The sequence below is a fragment of the Acyrthosiphon pisum genome, chromosome A2, assembly GCF_005508785.2.
Source record: "Acyrthosiphon pisum isolate AL4f chromosome A2, pea_aphid_22Mar2018_4r6ur, whole genome shotgun sequence".
Taxonomy (NCBI): Eukaryota; Metazoa; Arthropoda; class Insecta; order Hemiptera; family Aphididae; genus Acyrthosiphon; species Acyrthosiphon pisum.
Window position 1 is genome coordinate 85,529,672 of NC_042495.1, and position 22,114 is coordinate 85,551,785.

A 22,114-nucleotide genomic window follows, 5' to 3' on the forward strand; every position below is an offset into this window, starting at 1 on the left:
TGATTTGATACTACCATAGATTATATAAAATTATAATATAATAGCATAGACTTATTTTCTATGTATAATATAAAAATAATAATTATAATATTATAATCTGCGATACTACTATTATATATATTTATATATTTATAAATCCACCTTGACAGGATGACAACCATGACAAATGATGAAAACATCGAGATTATGATAACGATTAACGCTGCGTAACCGTTATCAGTACGATAAACAATTTTAAAAAAACACATGTTATTTGAACAATTGGACATTGCAAATGTTTTAAAAAATAAATAATAGTTCAGCTTAAAGTTTAAACGCTCAACAGTCGTAGTCCGTAGATCTTCATTAAATTCACAGTTTAAAGAGTTTAATATTGTGTTTGATCGATAATCGGAGTTATTGACTCGTAACATTTAGATCAATTCGCTATCGTAATCCACTGAACACAACTGCGGATCGGATAACTCGGTCGAAGAAATTTTACAATTAATTCTCGTTTTGGAAATTTGGAATATAGGTAGTTAAACGTTTACGGAATAAAAATATAAATAATATAGATAATTAATAGAGTAAATATGTATTAATTATTTTAATTGTTTTATCAATGTTAAATATATATTCATAACTTATCAATAAGATTAAAATGAAAAAAAAATTGTTTTTTTTATAATATGTCTAATGTTAATCCCAGAAAAAAGATCTGGCCTAAAGAAGTTTAATGGAATAAAATTTCACGAATACCAAATTGGTATTATTTTTTAAAAATATTTTTATATGATTATATTTATTTGTTTAGCTATGTTTATAGGCATTTTTAAAAAAGCTAAAGTAGGTACAAGTTAAATGTTAATTTCTACATGACGAGTTAATTTAAAAATAATAATTCTTGTGTACCTATCTTTTATGCTATTATAAAATTTATAAATATTGTATTTTTTACCAGACTATTATTTCATCGGTTTTTTTTTTTTTTTTTGTACTTTTATATAAGATACCTTTTAAATTTCACCAAACATTTTTTGTTAGACTTATAATTATTGTTAGAGATGTTAAGGGCTGCATTTTTTCCCTTTAATTTTATATACAATGCTATCTTAGTTAAAAATTTGTTTCATGTTTCCTTGATTCTGAATATATTAATTTTATTTTGAATTTTTACACCTTTTTAGCTATAAATGCATTTTTTTTTGTTTTTTAACGTAATATGTTTACATTTTTACGTAATTTCCTCATAATTAAGTCATTTTTTGTAGTTTTTATACAATGTGGGGGCACATTTTTTTAAATTTTAGATTTTAAAGAAAATTTGTAAATATTCAAAAAAATAATATTATTATTAATAAATGTACCGATTAGATTTATCATTTGCATGTTATACATTTATAAAACAAGTGCTTTTTCACACATATGTCAAACATTTTAATAATTTTATATAATTCTTAACATTTAAATGTATAGGTATTTATATTACAATTCATATTTTAAACTACTCTGATGCCCGTTATCACACCCATATCAACAATAAAAATTATTATTTTTAAATTAGATTTTTTCACTTATTGAAGTAGATTTTTTGGTCATTTTTTGGAGTTTTTAGGGAAATGCATTTTTTTTTTAAGGGTATTTTTGTGTGATTTTTAGGTCATCAACATCCTTACTCTACTTATGATCAAGAAATTAAGCTAAACATAATGGATCACTTACAACAAGGTTGGTTCACTGAGTCCGATACATGGCCAGGTGCTGGACTTTCATTACAAGTAGAAGAAGTCCTTCATAAAGAAAAATCCCCGTATCAAGATATAATGGTGTTGCAAACGTAAGTATCCGTTTGATTATACGGCAGATTATATACAATACAAAGCTATTGATAACTATATCTACTTTATTTTTGTTATTAGTAAATCATTTGGAAAAGCTTTAATTTTGGATAATATAATCCAATGTACAGAGTTTGATGAATTTTCATACCAAGAGATGATAAGTTTCTTGCCACTTTGTAGCCATCCTAATCCAGAAAGAGTTTTGGTGGTGGGTGGTGGCGATGGTGGTGTTGCACGTGAAACTGTTAAACATCCAAAAGTTCTTAGCGTTGATGTTGTTGAAATTGATGAAAGAGTAGTGAAACTTTCAGAACAATATTTACCATTTATGGCTTGTGGATTTAAACACGACAAGGTTACACTGCATATTGAAGACGGGTTTGAGTTTATGAAAAACAATGCCCAACGATTTGACATCATCATAACAGACTCTTCAGACCCCGTTGGTAAGTCCTTTTTCTTTTTATTAGATAACAATTTTATTTTAACAAGTTATATAATGTTGCAATTCAAATGATTTTTTTTAAGGTCCAAATGAGTCATTATTTCAGAAAACTTATATCGAATCATTGAAAAGATCATTAAAACCTGGTGGTATCATATGTTCCCAAGTTGGATCAATTTGGATAAAAGAAGATCAGGATACAATGATCAGATTGTCCAAAGACTGTTCAGCAAACTTTAAAAAGGTCACTCTAGCCACTATATCTATCCCATCTTATCCAACTGGAAACATCAGTTTCATTTTGGCTACAGACAATGAGGTTAGAAAAGATTATCCATACAATTTTATAAATTATTATTTATTAATTTAATCATGATTTATTTTTCATGCTATTTCAGCTAGTAAATTTCAAAATACCAGCATATAGTTTCACACTAGAAGAAATGAATAAACACAAACTCAAGCATTACTCACCAGATGTACATTCTGCTTCATTTAGTATTCCTAGGTTTGCTCGTATGATTATTCCACATATTAATTGTTAATATTGTTTTATTCATTCAATATTACTACATTTATAGACTTAATTTTGTCTGATGTCACTTTATTGTTATGCTTGTAATTAAATTACCCATTTAAACTTATTTAATATTTATTATACATCAAATAGTATTAAATTGTAGCTTTTAGCTTTTTTTTTTTTTAATTGCATTGTTATTCTATTTTGTATCCTAACCACATGTGATCAATCTAAACTATGTATTATTAAATTAATTGATTCTCATATGTTAGTATTAATAATATTGAATTACAAAATAAATAATAATAAAAAAAAAAAAAAATTGATACTTTATTTTATTTTTTTATATCAGGTGTATATTACAATAGATAATTTTCAATTGTTCAAGTGTTTAGTTATTTTGTTTGTTTATTGAGTTATATCACATTTATATGTTTGATATCACCCTGCAACCAAGTCTAATAAAATGTATTGCCCGGCCACCAGGCGACAATAAGTTGACAATCTTTAATCTAAAAATTTAAATATTCACAAATCGTGATCAATGTGTAGACGACCAGTACATGATCTATTTGTTGAAAAAGAATAATTACCCCTTAAAATATTTAAAATTATATTTTATGAATCGTATTAGTATGGGACGGCACTCAAAGTGATGCTTAAGTATTTTATTTTTGTAGTTTCAAGGGTGTTCCTATCTCACAAACATTATTAATATTTTTTAAAATATTGTTGAAATTAATTTTGATAAATAATGTATTTAACATAAAATTAATATTGGCATTCAATTATTACAAAAAAAAAAAAATATTGCCAAAAAGGCAAATAAAATGTGTGACAAAGGTCAAGAAATGCTGACAGAAGGATCTAAAGAAAATAGTCTTATTTTTAGGAGTTTATTTAAGTGTTCATATATTAATATGATATTATATTAATTATTAACTGTGCTACTATTTATTTAATAATTACTTTTATTTTAAAGTTTTGTAAGGGTAGGTGCATAAAAAAATCACCTTCATAACGTTATGACAACACAACCATAACAGACACATACATAATATATCAAACAAATTTGTTGGTCATTGTTGGTTTTTATTTATGTCATAAGACCTTTTTATGCGCCAACATTACACCAACAGCACAACTTTAGGTTAGGTTAGGTTAGGTTAGCATTATTTTTCCTAAGTAAAAAATGTTTGAGCTCGTTTTGTTAGACACCGTTAGACCATTCCGTGATTTTATTTTACTTAATTTATTTATTTACTATCTAAAATAAAATCCAACGAAATCTCGGATATATTCAAGGAACTTGAACTTTGAAGTTTAGTCTGGTGTGGAATATAGGGTTCAACTCGGTTGTCAATTGACTAACAGATTTTTTTTAAGCATATTTTGTTTGTTGTCATTGACGACCAAAGGTGTACGCAATCAATGATCTTTTTTTAAACATGCAACGCTATAGGCAACAAACTTTCTCGACACAAATCCTTCTGAGCCAATACTTTATTATTCACAAAAGTCTAAATATGGAAATCGTTTACATTGGCCACCGAAACCCTAGTAATCGTGCGCTTTTAATATCCAACAAGGAATGGAAAAGACTGGGAAAAATTCTAACGAAAAAAATAGATGAAGAGGAAGCGGTGGAAACCAGCAAGCGATTGAAAGAGATGCGCCGAGAAACATCAAAAAAGATGGTGGACGGTTGGGACAACACAGAACTGGTTAGCGGGTTTGGATTTAAACGTTGTAACATTGTAACTGCTAATAAGCTGAGTATACATTACTTACCTATATAATGACATATGAATCGAAAATGACATTAACGCGTGTGTACAGAACAAAACCAAAAAACTTTTGGAACAAAAACGGAAGGCGCTGTCCGAGTTGGAAGCCAAACGGCAGCAGAGGGACGAGGAGATGAAGCGCGAGGCACAAGAGGCCAGGAACAGGATCATCGAGAAAGCGTGTAAACTGAAATTCGAAGAGAGAGACGCAACGAAAACGTTCTATAGAGCTCTGCAGCATTCTGAAGTTATTACGATGATTGCCACAATTAATATTAATAAAATCAAACGTAGCATAGAATTAATTGTCATGTGTGCTGGTGACTGACTTGATTTTTCAGGTGTTCAAAGAGAGGGCAATACAATTAAAGTTTAACGAAGCTGAGAGGGAAAGGAAGATGCAAAAAGATCTCGAGACGGCTCAAGAACAAAACAAGGAAGCGGAACGGTATAGAAAACACAGAGTGGACGAAAAACAAAAAAACAACGAGCTAAAAAGATCTAAAGCTGAAATTTTATTAAAAGAGTAATGTAATTTTGTGGGCTATAGACCGAGAGTCTTGTCATAAAATTATCAATATGTAAATAAATTACAGGCTAAAGGAACGTGGTGATAAGAGGAGCGACGAACAGACTGCGGAGCGTGAGTCTGGTAAAGTGGAATTACAAAAAATAGCCGAAGAAATCAAGGAGGCTCGAGAAAAGGCCGCTGCCGAGGTAAGAGGTTTATTAGTGTGATAATTCGACGATTCCTATATGAATAGTTTTTTTATAACGATTATGTATTTTTAACGGTGTGTGGACAACATATTATATAGGCACGGTTAGCAAAGGAAAAACTGCAAAAAGATATAGAGGACAACCGCATAATGATAACCAGCGGAGACGACGTGCGCGAGACGGAGGAATGGGAAGAGGATATGGTCACTACCATAATGGCGGAGACAAAGAAAACGTTAGCCAGAGCGCGGAGACTAAAAGAAATAGAAGTAATGTCTTCGGATTTAATATGATTATCAATAACGCACATTGCATCAGGTGCATAATATTATAGATTGGGGAAAAAACCATTATTGTTTCTTGACGAATATCAGATCGTAAAAATCACAAGAATAAAACTGATCATATTAAAACTCGACGTTTTTTGAATAAAAGAATGCTGAAGGATCTACATATATTATTATAGTAGACTATACAGGGAAAATTCAAAATGTATATTATACTTCTGTCGTCCAAAATAGTAATATGTGATATACGCACATTAAATCCTTTTAGATACACCTTAATTATATAAAACAAAATAACATGCACCATCCTAGGGCTAGGGCCTATAGGATTCAATTAACACGTACGTTGTTCTGCATGACCATAGGCGAAATTTCAACTTTTGACTCGGGGGGGGGGGGGGCTGAATATATTAAAGGTAAGCAAACCATTGCAATATAGCATTTTAAAATTGTATGTCCTAGGTTTTTTTTTTTGAAGGGGGGGGGGCTTACCCCCCATTTTCGCCTATGTGCATGACGGCGGTGCACAATAAACCATGTGAACAATAATTATCATTCACTCTAAAGTTCGATCCTATTCTGTTTGGGCAGCTTGTGGAGGTCAAACAATTGGCATTGGAGGAGATGAGGACGAAATCGGCGGCTTGGCCCACGAAGCAAAACGGGTGGGCAGAGTCTGATGTGCTGGACGCCGTAGAAGCGCAAGAAAAACGGTCAGAAAATGTTCTAGCAGCATTCGCTGCAAGTGTGAGAAAGTCTGAAAAATAATCTCCTTCGCGTCTTTGTATTTGTGTTAAGATACTGTGGTATTGCAGTATACCTACTTTAAATTATATTGATTGCTTTGGTAGATACACGACTGCAGTATTACACCATCACCAGTAAGTTGTAGGTACTGACGAGTGACCAGTGACGAGTAATTAATTATGTATATTTTACAATTTCCTGCAGCATATATTATACCTGTCACATCTGCTTACATGTGTATTAAACATTTTCGCATAAAAAGTGGTATGAAATGCAATCAGAAATGTCAATAAGCACTATAAACGGCATAAATCATAATATAGCATCAATAACGCAGTAATGCATATTATATACAAAATTGTTTTTACCTTAAGGCGCCCGGTATCGACGTCATTTTGTCTTCAAAAATACACTCTGCGGGACTAACGGTACCGCTTTGTAAAATCAACCAAATTTCATAATTCTTTTTTTTAATTGCTAGAAGGAAATGTTCTACAGCCCGCATCGATCTGTGTTTTTCAATATTTTATTCTCAAACTTTATGAAATGTCTAAAAAAATACAAGATAAAAATCATTTTTTTACAAATTTTTTTATACAATTATTTGAAATAAAATACAAAATCAGAGATCGATGCGGCCTGTCTTCTTTTTTTAGATAAAAAAATATTCATCAAAATCCGACAATTCTGCAAAGCTTGAGAGTTATTTTTAGTTAAAGTCATTTTTTTCGATATAATACACCCTATCAACTCCCACTAAATAGGTATCGGGTAGTAGATAGGTAAGTGGAAAAGTCTTATAGTCGAGGTGGCAACTAAAATATAAAATTTAATTTTCAAATTTTATATAATTGTGGAAAATTTGAAAAACTGGCACCGAGACCCATAAGGTGTATACAGATTTTAACGGATTATTGCCTATAGGTACATCTCCCTGAAAAACAAATCTATTCACGTAATACACGTATATATGTGTTTGGTGTGTTCATTGTAATACACTGTTTAAAATTAAAATTTTTGTAATATATTATGGGTTTCGATATATTTTTTGGGGAGGATTACAGCTATGTCATCAGTTTTTTGTTTTTGGTACGCACCGATTGCAGGTATCGAGAAGTAGAGCGCAGAAATAGAGAGCTGGCCAATAAGAGAATAGAACACGTGGAGATCGGCAACAGGCTATGGGAAGAGGAGATCTGCCGGCGACGGGAGCTATCGGCACAGGACCTTCGATCGGAGATGCACAGACGCGAACGTGAAAAAAGGTTGTTGACCGAATTTGCGGACTTACGCGCGCGAACGCGAACAGAAAATGCCAACCGGTTTCGGGAGCAGCTCGAAAAACAGTGTGTGAGTATATTTATAAATGTATTTACTTTTTTTTTCTTTCTTCTTAGCGTAACGGTTTTAGTAGCAGTGAAAGACCTTAGTTCTGAACTGTCACAAGGAATCCTATCCTCCACTATGTTTCCTGATTAATAATCGATGGTGGAAAGGCTAATAGTGATTATGTAATCCCCAAAAATGCAATTTCATAGAAGAGATTAAAATATTAATAGTTTTGTTAAAAATTATCCGAAGAAGGTAAAATTTGATTTATAAATCGTTAAACACGTATTTTAATCAATAACTTATACATTTAAAAGTGAGGAATTATTTTTCAAATAAGTCATTATGCTATTGAAACTTGAAAGTAAAGGGGGTTAAGAGTTCAGTGGCGTTGGAGAAAGGGGTGACAGAGGGGACAATTGACTCCTCAGATATAATCAAAAAGTATACTTTTGCCCCCTCCCCTACTACATTAAAATTAAAGGATATACAATCGTAAATGACGTTTAATTTATACGTTTACGTATTCAAAATTGGTCTCATTTTTATGAATGTATGAATGTGCATAATAATATTATTATTATCGATTTATTATGTATTATTACAATATAATACATAATAAATTATTAAGTATTTTTTACTTATATATTGTTACTTTTGATTATAACTTCAGGTATAAAGTAAATATGTTTATGTTTTGTTTCAAATTTCAATATATAAATTTATAAATTTATCAATACATTTATATAGTTCTTATACTATAACATACTACCTACGTATACGTATACGTATATACGTATACTACCTCGTATATCAACATTAAAATAATAAAATATTAAGAAAGGTTTTCTGTTATAAATCACAAATAAATATATAATAGTTGTTAGGTGTGATATACTGATATGTTTTGCCACCCCCCCTCCCCCATGAAAAATAGTTTCTGCACCACTGTAAGAATTACAGTATTTTACCTGTATTGAAATTTGAAATATTGTGGGTTAAGATATGAGCTTTTTAGTGTTATGTTAATTGTACATTACAAAACAATGGTGGGTAAGTCGTAAGTGAGTTACATTATTTCATAACTGACCTATTATTAATTTTATTTAATCGATTCTGTTGCTGTTGTGGGTTGGGTACAGTATTCTTAAGTAAAATTAGCTTGAGTTTAGCATAGAATTTGGGGCTTACACAGTTACATGTTACTTGGAAAAAATGTGTATTTTCGTGTTTTATCATATTTAGTTACAACTTTGATTTTAATCAATTTGAGGGTTACATTACTTGGCCTTTCCACTATCGAATTATGCTAGTTCACCTGTTGTGACATTGCGATTCTATATCCCTCTATCGTGGACCAATTTTCATATTAAACATATTATTATATAGTATGTTACTATATGTCTATCGTCCACAGAAGCTTTAAAAATATTGTACCTATTATTTCTTTGTCAAGTACATACCTACTTATGTATCTATATTATATTATTTTCTATTAATCTATTATTTGTACATGTTATAACTGTTTATTATAATTTATAAATCTGTCAGTCTCTTCTGAATTTCTAAAGTCCCAAAAGGTTTAAGTTGGTGTATCTTCCTCTCGCAAACTAGTCAACCTCAAATGATTAGGACATTTCACCAAAAAAATGTAGCCTTATAAATGTTTTCTTGCTACTACATATTTGTATACATTTTTTTTATATTGTAGACATAGCCACATAGGCAGTTTGTATCACATTAGTCAAATACATACTAATATTTATTAACGCATTTAGGTAACTAATAAGTTTTAAAATATTAAATGGTTCTAGACACAAGTAGTAAGTATGTTGTCTATATAATGACAATAGTTGTACCTACCGTGTATTATTCATTTATCCTAAATGCCAAATCTAATACAGGCATTATAATTTATAAGTCATAAATCATAAGCGTTACCATTTTACTAATATCATCATTCATATTCATCTATAACCAAACTGCAGTTTTTCAGCTATTGCAGTATTAAACATCGTTCCACTCAGAATCTAAAATAATATAATCAAGAAAAATCAATATATTTTATAAAACGATGACTACATTATCTATAGACTAATCATAGACTGGCCCTGCCTATTAGTGATATATACATCAAACAACACCAAATAGTAAAATAGCTCCCGTTCTTATTCACAATTTGGTTAACTCACCAACTTGATTTTATCTAAAATGAATAGCTTTTTTCTACTTGTTAATTTTCTTCATAACATAAATTAAATATTTATTATTGAAAGATTATTATTTCATTTTTTCTTCGGTAGATGGTAGATCACTCATTCATAAGTAACATTGAAAGTAGTGTTTAAAATTAAATTAAGTATGATATATTTTTTTTTTTACGAATATTAAAGAATATGACAATTATATCTTAAATTTGTTATTTTGGAGTAGAACGATAAAAGGATTGCATTATTGGCGAATAGACAGGCTGATATAGATCGCCACGCAGCATTTGAACGCCAGTGGCAGAGAGAAGATGAAGAATTCATTGCATATACCAAAAATGTGATTGAGAAGAAGATATTAGTTGGAAATCCAGTAGTGCCATTGCTTAAAACAGTGAAAGTCAGTATTATTTGACATTTAGTCACAATGAGAAATGTTTAAAAAAAAAAATATGTATTCAATTTTTAGGATTACCTCGAAAAGAACAATCTATGCATTAATGATGATAAGGTATCAAAAAAAATTCCAAAAGGTCCAATCTATACATCAAGAATAATACGCCATATTTAGTAATAATTTTAAAAAAATATGTAATTAAACATGCCAATTGTAAAAATATATATAAAAAAATAAATAGAAGGCACATTTTTCAAGTCTTTTCTTTTAAAAATATTATTAACTAGTTATTAAAAATATCACAATAAAGACATATGTATGATTAATTACACGTAAAAATCCTATACTAAATACTTAAAAATGATCAATGTATAAAAAAATTTGTACCACAAAAAACTATAATAAAATTATATGTATACATATAAATCTACTAATTATAATGGCACCAGATGAGAAACATCATATAACTTAACACTTAATCCATGGCATTTTTTTCGGTAAATTATAATGTGTTAAGTCAAGTTGAGACTGTGTGAGATCAATTTTGGGTTGTATGTGTTTCACAGCTATCAGTCTCATACGATGAATTGCTATTAGACTAATAGCTACAATTCTAGAAAAAGTAACTGAATTAATATACCTTCAATAAATACAAAAAAAAAAATTGTTTTTGTATTCACTTAAACTTGGACATCTTTCTCTTGGCACATATTCTTTGCATCATTGTTTTTACAATACTATTATCTAAGTCGGGCCATTCTTGAATGATAAATCTAAGCAACTTATCTTTGCCTCTGGCCAACTTTACCAGGTACATCTTTTGCCATACCAACGAATGGTAGAGAGCTTCTACTCGTGTAATGTGTTGATTACCAACTACAGGCCAATTGTTTTCAACCTACAGTATATAAATACAGTTCATAGAATTATGTTTTCACATGATAAAATAAAATATAAAATAGCTACTACCTTTTTTTCAAATAATTTTCTATTTAAATCTTGATTACAACATTTTAATTCCATAACTTCATTTTGTAATTTATCCTAATAAATTAAAAATTAATCAAAATTATACAATATAATATATACTCATTATTTATAAATGTGTTACTCTTGTATTGCAAAGTTCCATGTTTTCCTGGACAATATTTTTTAAATTTTGACTTGTTAACATTGTCTTTATGTCCTCTAGATGAGCTCTACACTTATTGTACTTTTCTCTCGTCTCTGTCAGTTTTCTAGTTAATGACACATTTTCAGTTTCCAAATTGAGCTATATTATTAAAAAGTATTATTTACGTTAATAAATAATTAAATATGTCAGATGTACAAAATAGATAGTTACAATTAATTTTGAGTGTTTTAGCTCCAAGTCTGCAGGTGTAGTTATGTCTTGAATATCAATCTTTAATCTGTTTTTATAATGATCACTTAACGTAAGCTTGTTCTGCAACTCTGTAATTTTGTTTTGCAAATGACTGCATTCAGCATCCAGACTTTCAAACTAATAAATAAATAAAAATTTGTTGCTAAATAATAACATTTAATCAAATTTAAGTGTTAATGTTACTTTACTTTATGTTTTATTTCACAGTTCTCATTTAGCAAGTCATTATATTTTTTCTTCCATTCAGTTGCAGTTTTTTCTGCACCATCCAATTTTAATACCAAGTTATCCTAAAATCATAAATTTTCTTTAACATTATGTAAAAGTTAACTCAAGTTTCTGTAATAACTAATAACTTATAATGAATAGTACATCTCATAGTAATTACACTCAAAAACCCCAGCCTGCCAACCATATATACTTAAATTTACCTACCGTCATTTCATGCCTAAACTAAACCACTAAAAACATTCAAACCTTTACTCTATCTTAAATAAGAGTAACCTCAGGAGGTAGGATATTGCGCATGACTAGCCGCCAAATACGGCACTCCCATGAAACGAGGTTAGATATGAAAACAGACGACAACAGATTTACCTAGGCGTGTAGTTCTGACTTAACAGAAAGAAAATCGGTTACTACCTGAGGTTACTCTTATTTGAGACAGTAAAGTATATTAGAATATTATTCAAAATAGGTCATTTTTAGTTTTTAAATTTATATATGAATTGGTTGTATCAAATTATTAAGTAAAAGAGTAAGTAAATAACAAAATTGAAAATATTATTAACTATAAAAGCTGTAACTCCCTAAATCAGTTAAAATTTTTTAAATTTATAACTTATAAATATTAATAATTAGAATATTACATTGAGGGTAACAAAATTCTCGTTTTTTCATACCATTTATAATATTTAATACATTTATAACAGATTTTAATATATAGTGCGTTTCATAACAACTGCGACTCGACGCTATCATGCCTCGTGGTGTTCTTTCATTAGGGTTCTAAAACTAGCACGTAATAATGTGCGGCAAATTTAAAAATGATAACAAATATTTTACACATTTTTCGATTCTAGTTTGAGATAAAACCGCCACGAAGTGTGTTAGTGTTGAGTCGCAGTTGTTATGAAACACTCTATAGTTTAATCATACCATAATTAAGGTGATAAAAGGAGTAAAATATAACTATTATGATTCAGACTAATAATTTGCACAAAAAAAGGAAATAAATACATTTTAAAATAAGATAGGGTAAGTTTATTTAGCGTAGGTAATTTGAGTTCACAATTTTAAGTAAAACAATACTTACATTCTTTTCAGAAATCAATTGTATACCTTCAGTATTTTTTTCTTTTTTAATTACATAGTTCTTCATAATTTCAAAATCATTTACTATTTCTTGATACTTCTGTTTACTCTCCTTAAGTTCTTTTTTTAGGTCTAAAAGCTATAAATTAAAATGATTTTCATAAAAAATATATTAAAGCAAATAATGTAAATTCTATTTTAATACCTTTAGCTCTAATGACCGTTTATCTTTATCACTTCTTGCTTGTTGATCTTTCATTGCAATTTCTGCATTGTCCAGTTGATGTTTAAATGCCTCAATAATTTTATTTTTACTTTCTAGTTGTTCCTAAATATTTTTGACAAAACATACACTTTACTAGTAACAAAATCTTTTTAAATATTAGTTTATATAAATACCAATAAAAGTGAAATTTGATTTTTATTAGTTTCAAGCTCAGCAATTTTTTTATAGGCTTCAATTAAGTGTTGGTCAGTTTCTTCTTTAATGTCTAAAATTCTAGTCAATTCTTTATCTAACATTTCATTTGTATCCAATACTTTTACTAAGTCATTTTCCAGTTTCTAAAGAAAGTTATGTATAAGAATTAATAAATATTATACATTATATGGAGGTAAACTTATAGTTATAATACAATTTACAACCTATGAATAATATTACCTCTACTAAATTATCATTTGTTTGATGTAGTTCTTTGGCTTTGAAGATTTCAATCTTGTTTTCTAATTCTTTAATATGATTTTCTAATTTTGCCAAAGTTAATTCCAATTTGGTATTTGTATCCGATTCAACTTGTATTCTATGCCTACAAAGAAAATAATGAGATAACTAGTTATAATTGTGTATTATTAAATGTATACGTCTTACATATAATCAGCAATTTTAATTTCTTGACATTTTTTAATAGCATTCAAATGCTCAATTTCAGCATCTTTGTTTTCAATAATTATTTGGTATCCAGTAGTTTTTTTCCGTTCATTTTCAAGATCAATTTCAAGAACTTTTACGTTATCTTTAAGCTAAATTTAATTAAAAATAAACATTTTAATTAAATATATTTATTTGGCACTATATGCAAAGCCGTGACTAAGAAAAATATTGAGGGGTGGGATGGGGTCCTTTTTTTTTTTAAGATACTGGACACTTATCATTTTTATATTCAAAAAATAATAAAGATTGTTCTGGAAAAATTTGAAGCTTGTTTAAGTAGGGGGTGACTTGGTGATTAAGAATATTTATGAGTGATATATAAAGTACACTAAAGATTTGACTGTAATTAAATCTTTGAAAAGCTCAATTACCGCCACATCTCTTCCCCATAAGTCTGCCCCAGTTGTGACCACACCAAATATGATTCATTATAAAAAAAAATAGTGGTTTCTCATGTGATGGGTTGTATGACAAATTGAGATTAATGCGAGTAGATCAGAAGTGTCAACAGCGCCATTAAGGAGGGAAAAATAAAAAGAAGTATAGAGATGCCTAAGATATACTGAGTAGTCTAGTAGTCATGAGGTATGGGAACTCGTTCATATATACAAATAAAAAAAAAGTTATAAACCTTACTTGGTTACTCATGTTAGAGGTGAAGTTTTCTGAACCAAAATCTGAAAATGTACATGTAACTTCCACTGAAATCAGATATTAATAAACATTTAATATTTCTACATAACTTAGGACATGATAGCACAAAAAATATGATTAGCTTACATTCCTTATTCTCTTGTATACCAGACATCAATTGTTGTTGTTCTGAAGCTTGACTAGTTAATTCCTCAATAGTCTTCAATAATTCCATATTAATTTGATGCTTTTTATTTTGTTCTTCAGCTAATAAATTTTGATATCCGACTAACTCATCAGCATGCAACTCTTCATTCTTTTCCAGTTCATTTTTTAAGCGATATTTATCCAGTTTTAAATTTTCAATATCATCTACCAGAGCTAGATTTTTACTTTTCAAAGAATCGTACTCATTTTTCAATTCTTCCAATTTTTCAGCAACTTCTACTTTGAACTTTTCAGTATTTAATAGTTCATTTTTTAATGTCCAATTATCCTGTTGTAAGGATTTAATTTCTTCTAAATCCTTTTGATTTTTTTTAAAGTGATCACATTCATTTAAAAGTTCTTCATTCATATTTTCTAAGCACTCTATCCTCTCTAATTGTAATTTATTACAATCCTTAATTGCCGAAATTTTTTTTTCCAAAATATCTTTCATATAAACTAATGGTTGAATTTCAGCTCTCAACTTTACACCTAATGTTTCAAGTTCAGCCAATGTTTCTTGCTTTTTATCAAGTTGTGTTAATGCATCGTTTAACTTGTCTGTTAAAATAGTTTCATTTTTTACTAAAGTATGATTATGATCCTCAAGAGCAATTTTTTCTAAATTCAACATTTTTATAGATTCTTTTAATTCTTTAAGTTGTTGATCCATACGTTCTGTATCCTTTTCCATTACTTTTATTAGAGCATTTTTTTCTTCCAACTCCAATTTTGTATTGGCAAGTGCTGATTTTAAGTCCTCCTAATTAATTTAATAAATCATGTATAATGTCAACACACAAATATTTAAAATAACGTAAAATATTATTCTTACAGATATAGAACTGTGGATATTTGTATTTTCTTTAGTAATCTGAGAGGGAAGACTTAAATTTATAATTGATGGCTCACGAATAGAAACATCTTGATGATGGTAAGACATTTGTAAAGAAGGTAAAGTATTGGATTCATTAGGAATCACCCGGCGCATTTGTTCATTTTCACTTATGTGCATGTCAGTTCCAATACTTTTAGAAACACTATAATTTTGTTTATTCCCGGCATTTTGATTCTGTAAAAAAAATTGAAGTAGATGATAAACAAATAATTATTAAAGATAATTAACAAATACAATCATTAAGATACTATTGCATTGCTACATACCAACTCTTTAATTTGTAAACTATTAATCTGGGTAGATAATGCTTCTATTTGAGATATTTTATTAGCTAATTCAATCTTGATAAAAAATAAATACAATTTTATTAACTTTTATTCTAAGTTAAACGGAACCAATAATAATAAATACTTGTAAATTAATGTTTTCTTCAGCAAGATGTACAACTTTTGACTCAAGATTATTAATTGTATTAGGATCAATATTTTCTTTTTCAGCAAGTTTTGTTTCATAAGCAGATAGCATGTTCTTAAAATATTTTGTTGAATCTTTTAAAGTTTTTATCTAAATATTTTAATTAGTAAGTCAAAAATTAACATTATTTCATCATTATACGCACCTCATGATTTTGTTCTTCCATAACTTGAGAGCATTGCTTGTTTTCTATAGTAACTTTTTGAAGTTTTTCTTGTAACTGTGAAGTGGCCAAATGAACGTTGTCATTTTTTAATACTCTAAGTTCATCAATTTTCATTTTAGCAGTAGTTAATTGATCACTCTTTTCAGCTAATCGTGTTCTTAACATATCTACTTCAGATTCTAAGCTCTAAAGTAAATAAAGGTTAATATATTTTTTTTATTATATATGAAAAATTGGTTTTACTTTTATTTGTTTATTGAGCTTATTAACTATGTTTTGTTGATCGGATTCATGCTTAAAAATAGCATCTTCTGATTTGAAAAGTCTGTTTAAACGCTCTTGTAATCTAATGAATACATCATCTAATGTTGCAACTATACGAGCAGGGGAACTATTTTTCTCAATACTTATTTTACTGGGTAGTTCACACCGTTCTCTGATGGAAAAAATAAATTATTTTACGTGAGAAGTTAAAAACTTTAATATACCTAAAACTTACGCAACAGAAATATCTTCAGACATTGGTGAACCACATTCTTCAGTAACCCAAAAAGTATCAAGATCTTTAATTCTTTTAGAAATGGTTTTTTCAATATCTTTTAACTAAAACAAGAATAGTGTAATACAATAAAAAGAAATATTTAAACAAATTGACTGTCTCATACCTGCAGTCTAATTTTATTAATAACAATTTCAATATCAGCAAATTCATGACAATCACTTTGAATTTGTTCTTCTAATAAATTTTTCAACCGGTTTAACTATAAATAAATAAATTTTTGCTTAAAGATTTAAAAATAAATATGATGTTTATATAAAATATATTAAATTTACTTCAGTAAGCATATCTTGTTGATTATTTTGTTCCTCTTCTAACATATTTGTTAGTTGATTAATTGAATTTTTTTGAGAACTTTCATTTTTTATAAAATGTTCTAATCTAGTTTCCTGGTTAAGAATTATATTCTTTAATGATAGTATCTCAAGTTTCGAAGTATTTAATAGTTCTTCAGTCCTTAAACATCTATTCTCCAACTTAATGTACCGTTCTTCGGCTTCAGTCACCACCTGTTCTGTCTAAAAAAAATAAAAGTTTTTATAGAAGGAATTTAAAACATATTTAAAATAAAAATACATGTGATCTAAGATCTTCAGTATCCAGTGATTCTTTTTCTCTTTCTCTTTCTTTCAATTGGCATTTTAATGTCTCCAATTTATTATCAAATTCTTCTCTTTCAACTTCACGTTCAGCTATTTGATCTTTTATAAACTTTTGTGATGACTTTAGTCGCCTATCTGCTACAACTAACTATAAAAAAATAAATAACGTTTATTTTGTAGTTGTTAATAGTTTAGGAAAACTAACTTGTTGAGCAAGATCATCTTTATCATTTTTAATGCTTTCAATGATTTTGATATATTCGGCAGAAAATTCATCAAATAAAACTTGTAAATTAGGCCAATCATTGTAATTTTTAATTAATTCTTGCGCTATAACATATTTTTATGATTTAATTAAAATTTATTTTTATTATGATATTATTTTGTTTTTTTATAAACTATTTAGTACCTTTTTTTTTTAATAATATTAAATTGTCATTGTCAATATCATTGTCTTGTTTTATATCATTAACAGAGGAACTTTCCTTTTCAAGTTGCTCTTTCAATGATATATTTTCTTGTTCAAGTGCAGAAGTTTCCATAAATAATTTTTTATAATCTGACTTCTGATTTTCAAGTTCCTAAGTAAAATAATTAATATAAAGAATTATTTGAATACATTAATCACCAATAAAGAAATTTGGTATGAGAAAATACTTACTTTTTTGTAATATTCAATTTCTTTATCAAAAAATCTTTTATGACATATATCATCTGAATTTGTACATAGTAAATTTTGTTCATTATTTATTACATCTAATAAAATATGAAAACAAAATTAAAATAAATGAATAAAGTAGTACTATTTAAAAAGGCGTATCCTGAAAATTTGAATTTTTATACAGCATTTAATAGCATTTAATCCTCTAAAATATTTTATACATTATTATGCATATTAATATATTATGGGTTAAGTGGATTATTGAACAATGTAAACATTACCGATTTAGATGGGCAATGTAGTTAAAAATAAATATTGCCTCGTCTATATAGAATTTTCAAGCCTAACTCAAATTTAAGCTAGAAAGGGTTTTTATTTAATATTTTTTTTTATAACAGTGAAAACTCAGAAACATGGATGATCATTTTAGAAACATATTTTGCATCCAACCAGCAATCAGTTTTCCATGAATCAAATTTTTATTTTTTATTTATTCTATAAACAATTTTTTGAAATATTTTATTTGCGTATTTTAGATTTTTTTGTTTAAATTTTATTTATTTAGTGTCTTAGCTCCTATAACTTTTGAGCATTATTTATTCCTTTTGACTTTTGAGTTATGAGCATTAAAATTATTTTGATCAGCTTTTGAACTATTCATTTTGTCGATGAAATAACTTGACATGGTCATGGATATAATATATTATATCGAACATGCTAGGTAAATAACCCTGTATAAACTAAATTTTGAAATACAAACAGAAAAAGTGTACAATACTACATACAATAACATAATATTACTTATTATAGTTCTGTACTATCTATTAATTTATAAAAAATACATAGGTATGCAACGTTAGTCAATGCGTACAAAATAGACAGAAAACATTGAGGAAAACATATTAAGTTGTTAAACCTAGTTAAAAATTGAATCATATTTTTTTTTATTATTTATGTTACAATGCCCCCTTTCCTTGGCCAAAACAGTAATTTTATGAGTTGAAAAAAACACTTGGTAATGAAAAATTTTATGAGATAAACTACATTGCCCATAGAATATAGGTACTCAACATACCAGATAATGCAGCAGCTTCTTCGTTTAGCTTCTTTAAACATGTATTCAATTCTAAATGATTATGTTCTTCACTAGTTCCTTCAGTAGTAAAATCAGCTAATACAGAATGTTCGTCAATTAATGATACAATCTCCTCAATGTTTGGTATGAAATGTACTCTTCTTGAACTTCTAATTTCATTAACAGGTTTTTCACAATTATCAGTTGATTCAATGACATTCCTATCACCACTGCCTCTTAAAACTCCACCACATTCCATCCCATTCATACGCTCTACAATCGAGTTGTTTAACTCTTCTTGTTTAGTTAGTAGAAAAGAGCACAAGTATTTGGACAATTGACGGAGGGTAGTTGCTACAGAACGCAAATCGTCTCTAAAATTGTATTTTATTTTGTTTTATAAATTTAAAAAAACATGTATAAAAGCAAATATAATTATTATAATTTACCTCTCTTGGACAATGTCTTCAAGATCTTTGATTTGCATATCAATACTATCCTGGGATAATACCTAAAAATACAGACATATCATCAGACAAACTATCAATATTATATATATATATATATTTTTAAGCTTACATAGTCTGAAGTTTCAATATCTGCATCATGTCCATTTAGATTGTTTTGAAACAACTTTGGATCAAAAGAATCTATAGATGAAAATCGGTCAACATCGTCAAAAGAAGAACTTATAATTGTCTGAAATAAAAAAATAGTTGTAATAATTTGTAATAAATTGGTATCTATATAAAAGAAATAATACTTTTTTAAGTTTGTATATTTCATTTACTAAATATGAAACTATCTTCTTATGTTTTGCATGAGTTTTTGTTATATCATCTTCAATACGTTTTGTTAATGTATCTAAGTCACAATCCTTAAGATCATTCAAACGTCTCTCAAATTGTTCTTTTAATTCACAAATTTCACGTTCATGATTATTCTTGATTGTTTCCAATTCAGTTTCAAATAAAGATTTAAGATTCAGTTTAAGATTAGATATTTCAGATGAATTTTCACCACACAAGCGTTGTATCTCATTTCGATGTCGTTGTTCATTTTCATCTAGTTCAATTTGGTGCTTTTCACATACTCGTTCTAATTCTTTTTTATAAGCATCATGTACCGATTCTAATTCCATGTTGCTTAATTTTGTCTGAAAACAAAAATAATCTATAACACTGGCTTCAAGAAATGATAAAAAAAAAAATATGAATTGCATACAAACAAAAATCACTACGGCAACATAAAATTACTTTAGAATTAATTTATTATTTGGAGCAAACTTAATTTTGATACTCATTTTAACGTGATTTATGTTCGATAAAATATTACCCAAATTAGTTGTAAATAATAGCCATCATAATTTATACTTATTAGTAAGTCATCAGTATAAAAAAATACAAAATAAAGTTCAGATGAAACAGACTTATGATGTTAAAAATTACATTTTAAAAGTTTGAAAAGATTCAACACAAAAGTCCAAAAATGTACTACATTTAAAACAATAAAGGTCGACAACAAAGAATTAAAGGCAATTAATACAGTTTAGACTTTGAACTCAACTGATTCGAGGAATTAAAATTATTATAAAACGTTGATAATTATTTTGTCTAATAATTTAACAGTACTATTTAAAATTTCACAACAAAATGTTTTATCTCTTATCAGTTATCACCGTTGCTAATAACAAAAGTATAACTGTCAGCAATGGATGAATATATTTACATCATGGAAGACACCACTATAATAATATATTCATCACCCCTCGTTTTTAGATTTTAAATTTTACGATGGACCCATATATATTTTATATACTTGTCTATGGATGGACCATTAACAGTTACTGATATAGGTACACAGATTTCTTTGTAGTACTAATAGTACTATAATATAAGTTATAACGAATTTCTGTCATGAGTTGAACTTTGAAGCTTCAAGGTCGGTTGGAAATTGTATGGTAGGTATTATATATGACAAATAAGATTAATTGTGATTTATTTTGTATTGTATTTTATAATTTCTAAACTTGTAGTTTGAAAAGAAAAAATATTTTGTATAAATCATTTTACATATTTTACTATTTTATTTTACCATTAAAAACGATTTTATTCCTAATACATTTTGTATAATAAATGAAATGTTTTTCCAACTGAGAAAATGGCGGCCGTCCACAGCTGAGCTTCACTTGTAAGTTGTAACAATGTAAATTATATTTGTATAGGAGTTCCTTATCTAGTGTAGTATAGATCTATAAAACCATAGACCTTTTACTCAGTAAAAGGTCTATGTATAAAACTATAAAAGTCTGTGGATATATATTATATTATTATCTTACTCCGTGATTTTTACCCATGATTCTGGGGACTACTACTACAGTCTGTCATATCACAGTCCACAGAACAATATAATGGTAATATTTGGGTCATATTATGAAAATCAAAAAATGTAAAATAGCTGGACGGCTGAGGTCGCAAGGATGACTGAAAGGCATTAACCAAAAATAAAAATATACGTAAAAGCAATGACATAAAAATATGACACTAATGGTTATATAGGTAGTCTATAATCACAACGATAAGATTTTTAGAATTTAGAACTCCGCATAATAAAATAAAAAAAGATATATTGTCCTTTATTTCAAGCCTACTAATAATTAATATCTAAATATCTTATTCTTATATTATATCTATGATGTATGAAGGCTGTATCAGGCTTAGATCTAGGGGGCTTATATGGACGTCAACCACGTAGGGGTCAATTTTCCCCTAGTAAATTGTTGTGATCAATTTTTTTTATAGAGTTTGCATAACATGTGGTTAACATTTTAGTAGCTTTATGCGCTCGCTGGTAAGTTGTAAGTCAATTGCTCAATATCACTTAGGACCGTTCTTAGAATATCCGGTAAATTGTCGGTTTACGCTAACTGACTTATTTTATTACCG

General features: G+C 28.1%; 3 protein-coding genes across 5 annotated transcripts; 2 read left to right on the top strand and 1 right to left on the bottom strand.

The window, feature by feature from the left end:
- Positions 1-236: 236 nt before the first annotated feature.
- LOC100168437 (spermidine synthase) lies at positions 237-3,110 on the top strand. Its single transcript, XM_001948398.5, has 5 exons — positions 237-517; positions 1,642-1,819; positions 1,902-2,269; positions 2,352-2,587; positions 2,667-3,110. Exons 2-5 carry the CDS (start codon positions 1,692-1,694, stop codon positions 2,811-2,813), a joined length of 879 nt encoding a protein of 292 aa, XP_001948433.1. The 5' UTR covers positions 237-517; positions 1,642-1,691; the 3' UTR covers positions 2,814-3,110.
- Positions 3,111-4,106: 996 nt separating this feature from the next.
- On the top strand, positions 4,107-10,500 carry LOC100575315 (trichohyalin-like). Its single transcript, XM_008186584.3, has 9 exons — positions 4,107-4,512; positions 4,628-4,822; positions 4,917-5,101; positions 5,172-5,292; positions 5,394-5,564; positions 6,174-6,295; positions 7,436-7,679; positions 10,092-10,265; positions 10,335-10,500. Exons 1-9 carry the CDS (start codon positions 4,237-4,239, stop codon positions 10,434-10,436), a joined length of 1,590 nt encoding a protein of 529 aa, XP_008184806.3. The 5' UTR covers positions 4,107-4,236; the 3' UTR covers positions 10,437-10,500.
- LOC100164356 (putative WEB family protein At1g65010, chloroplastic) lies at positions 10,432-20,796 on the bottom strand. 3 transcript variants are annotated; one of them, XM_016805851.2, is made up of 30 exons: positions 20,505-20,796; positions 19,933-20,325; positions 19,749-19,868; positions 19,619-19,680; positions 19,170-19,543; positions 18,095-18,189; positions 17,843-18,014; positions 17,639-17,763; positions 17,408-17,581; positions 17,107-17,349; positions 16,938-17,033; positions 16,772-16,875; positions 16,516-16,708; positions 16,252-16,458; positions 16,044-16,196; positions 15,899-15,973; positions 15,570-15,806; positions 14,675-15,497; positions 14,531-14,595; positions 13,832-13,983; positions 13,625-13,769; positions 13,363-13,527; positions 13,169-13,291; positions 12,965-13,102; positions 11,838-11,939; positions 11,608-11,766; positions 11,374-11,535; positions 11,232-11,306; positions 10,943-11,160; positions 10,432-10,875 (listed from the first exon to the last, which is right to left on the bottom strand). In XM_016805851.2, exons 2-30 carry the CDS (start codon positions 20,308-20,310, stop codon positions 10,731-10,733), a joined length of 5,280 nt encoding a protein of 1,759 aa, XP_016661340.1. In that variant the 5' UTR covers positions 20,311-20,325; positions 20,505-20,796; the 3' UTR covers positions 10,432-10,730. The 3 variants fall into 3 exon arrangements, with proteins under 3 accessions (XP_016661340.1, XP_008184805.2, XP_029346451.1); XM_008186583.3 differs by having other exon boundaries at positions 20,394-20,790; XM_029490591.1 differs by having other exon boundaries at positions 20,618-20,777.
- Between the last annotated feature and the right edge of the window lie 1,318 nt (positions 20,797-22,114).

What these genes read in the sequence shown, in the direction of transcription:
- LOC100168437 (XM_001948398.5), top strand. Translation starts at nt 1,692, where the DNA reads ATGGATCACTTACAACAAGGTTGGTTCACTGAGTCCGATACATGGCCA. An exon ending in AGACTCTTCAGACCCCGTTG is followed by an intron (nt 2,270 to 2,351) that starts GTAAGTCCTTTT and finishes ATTTTTTTTAAG; the next exon opens with GTCCAAATGAGTCATTATTT. An exon ending in TTTTGGCTACAGACAATGAG is followed by an intron (nt 2,588 to 2,666) that starts GTTAGAAAAGAT and finishes ATGCTATTTCAG; the next exon opens with CTAGTAAATTTCAAAATACC.
- LOC100575315 (XM_008186584.3), top strand. Translation starts at nt 4,237, where the DNA reads ATGCAACGCTATAGGCAACAAACTTTCTCGACACAAATCCTTCTGAGC. An exon ending in GCTGAAATTTTATTAAAAGA is followed by an intron (nt 5,102 to 5,171) that starts GTAATGTAATTT and finishes AATAAATTACAG; the next exon opens with GCTAAAGGAACGTGGTGATA. An exon ending in GTAGAAGCGCAAGAAAAACG is followed by an intron (nt 6,296 to 7,435) that starts GTCAGAAAATGT and finishes CACCGATTGCAG; the next exon opens with GTATCGAGAAGTAGAGCGCA.
- LOC100164356 (XM_016805851.2), bottom strand. Translation starts at nt 20,310, where the DNA reads ATGGAATTAGAATCGGTACATGATGCTTATAAAAAAGAATTAGAACGA. An exon ending in ATATTGAAACTTCAGACTAT is followed by an intron (nt 19,681 to 19,748) that starts GTAAGCTTAAAA and finishes CTGTATTTTTAG; the next exon opens with GTATTATCCCAGGATAGTAT. An exon ending in AGAAGCTGCTGCATTATCTG is followed by an intron (nt 18,190 to 19,169) that starts GTATGTTGAGTA and finishes ATATTTTATTAG; the next exon opens with ATGTAATAAATAATGAACAA.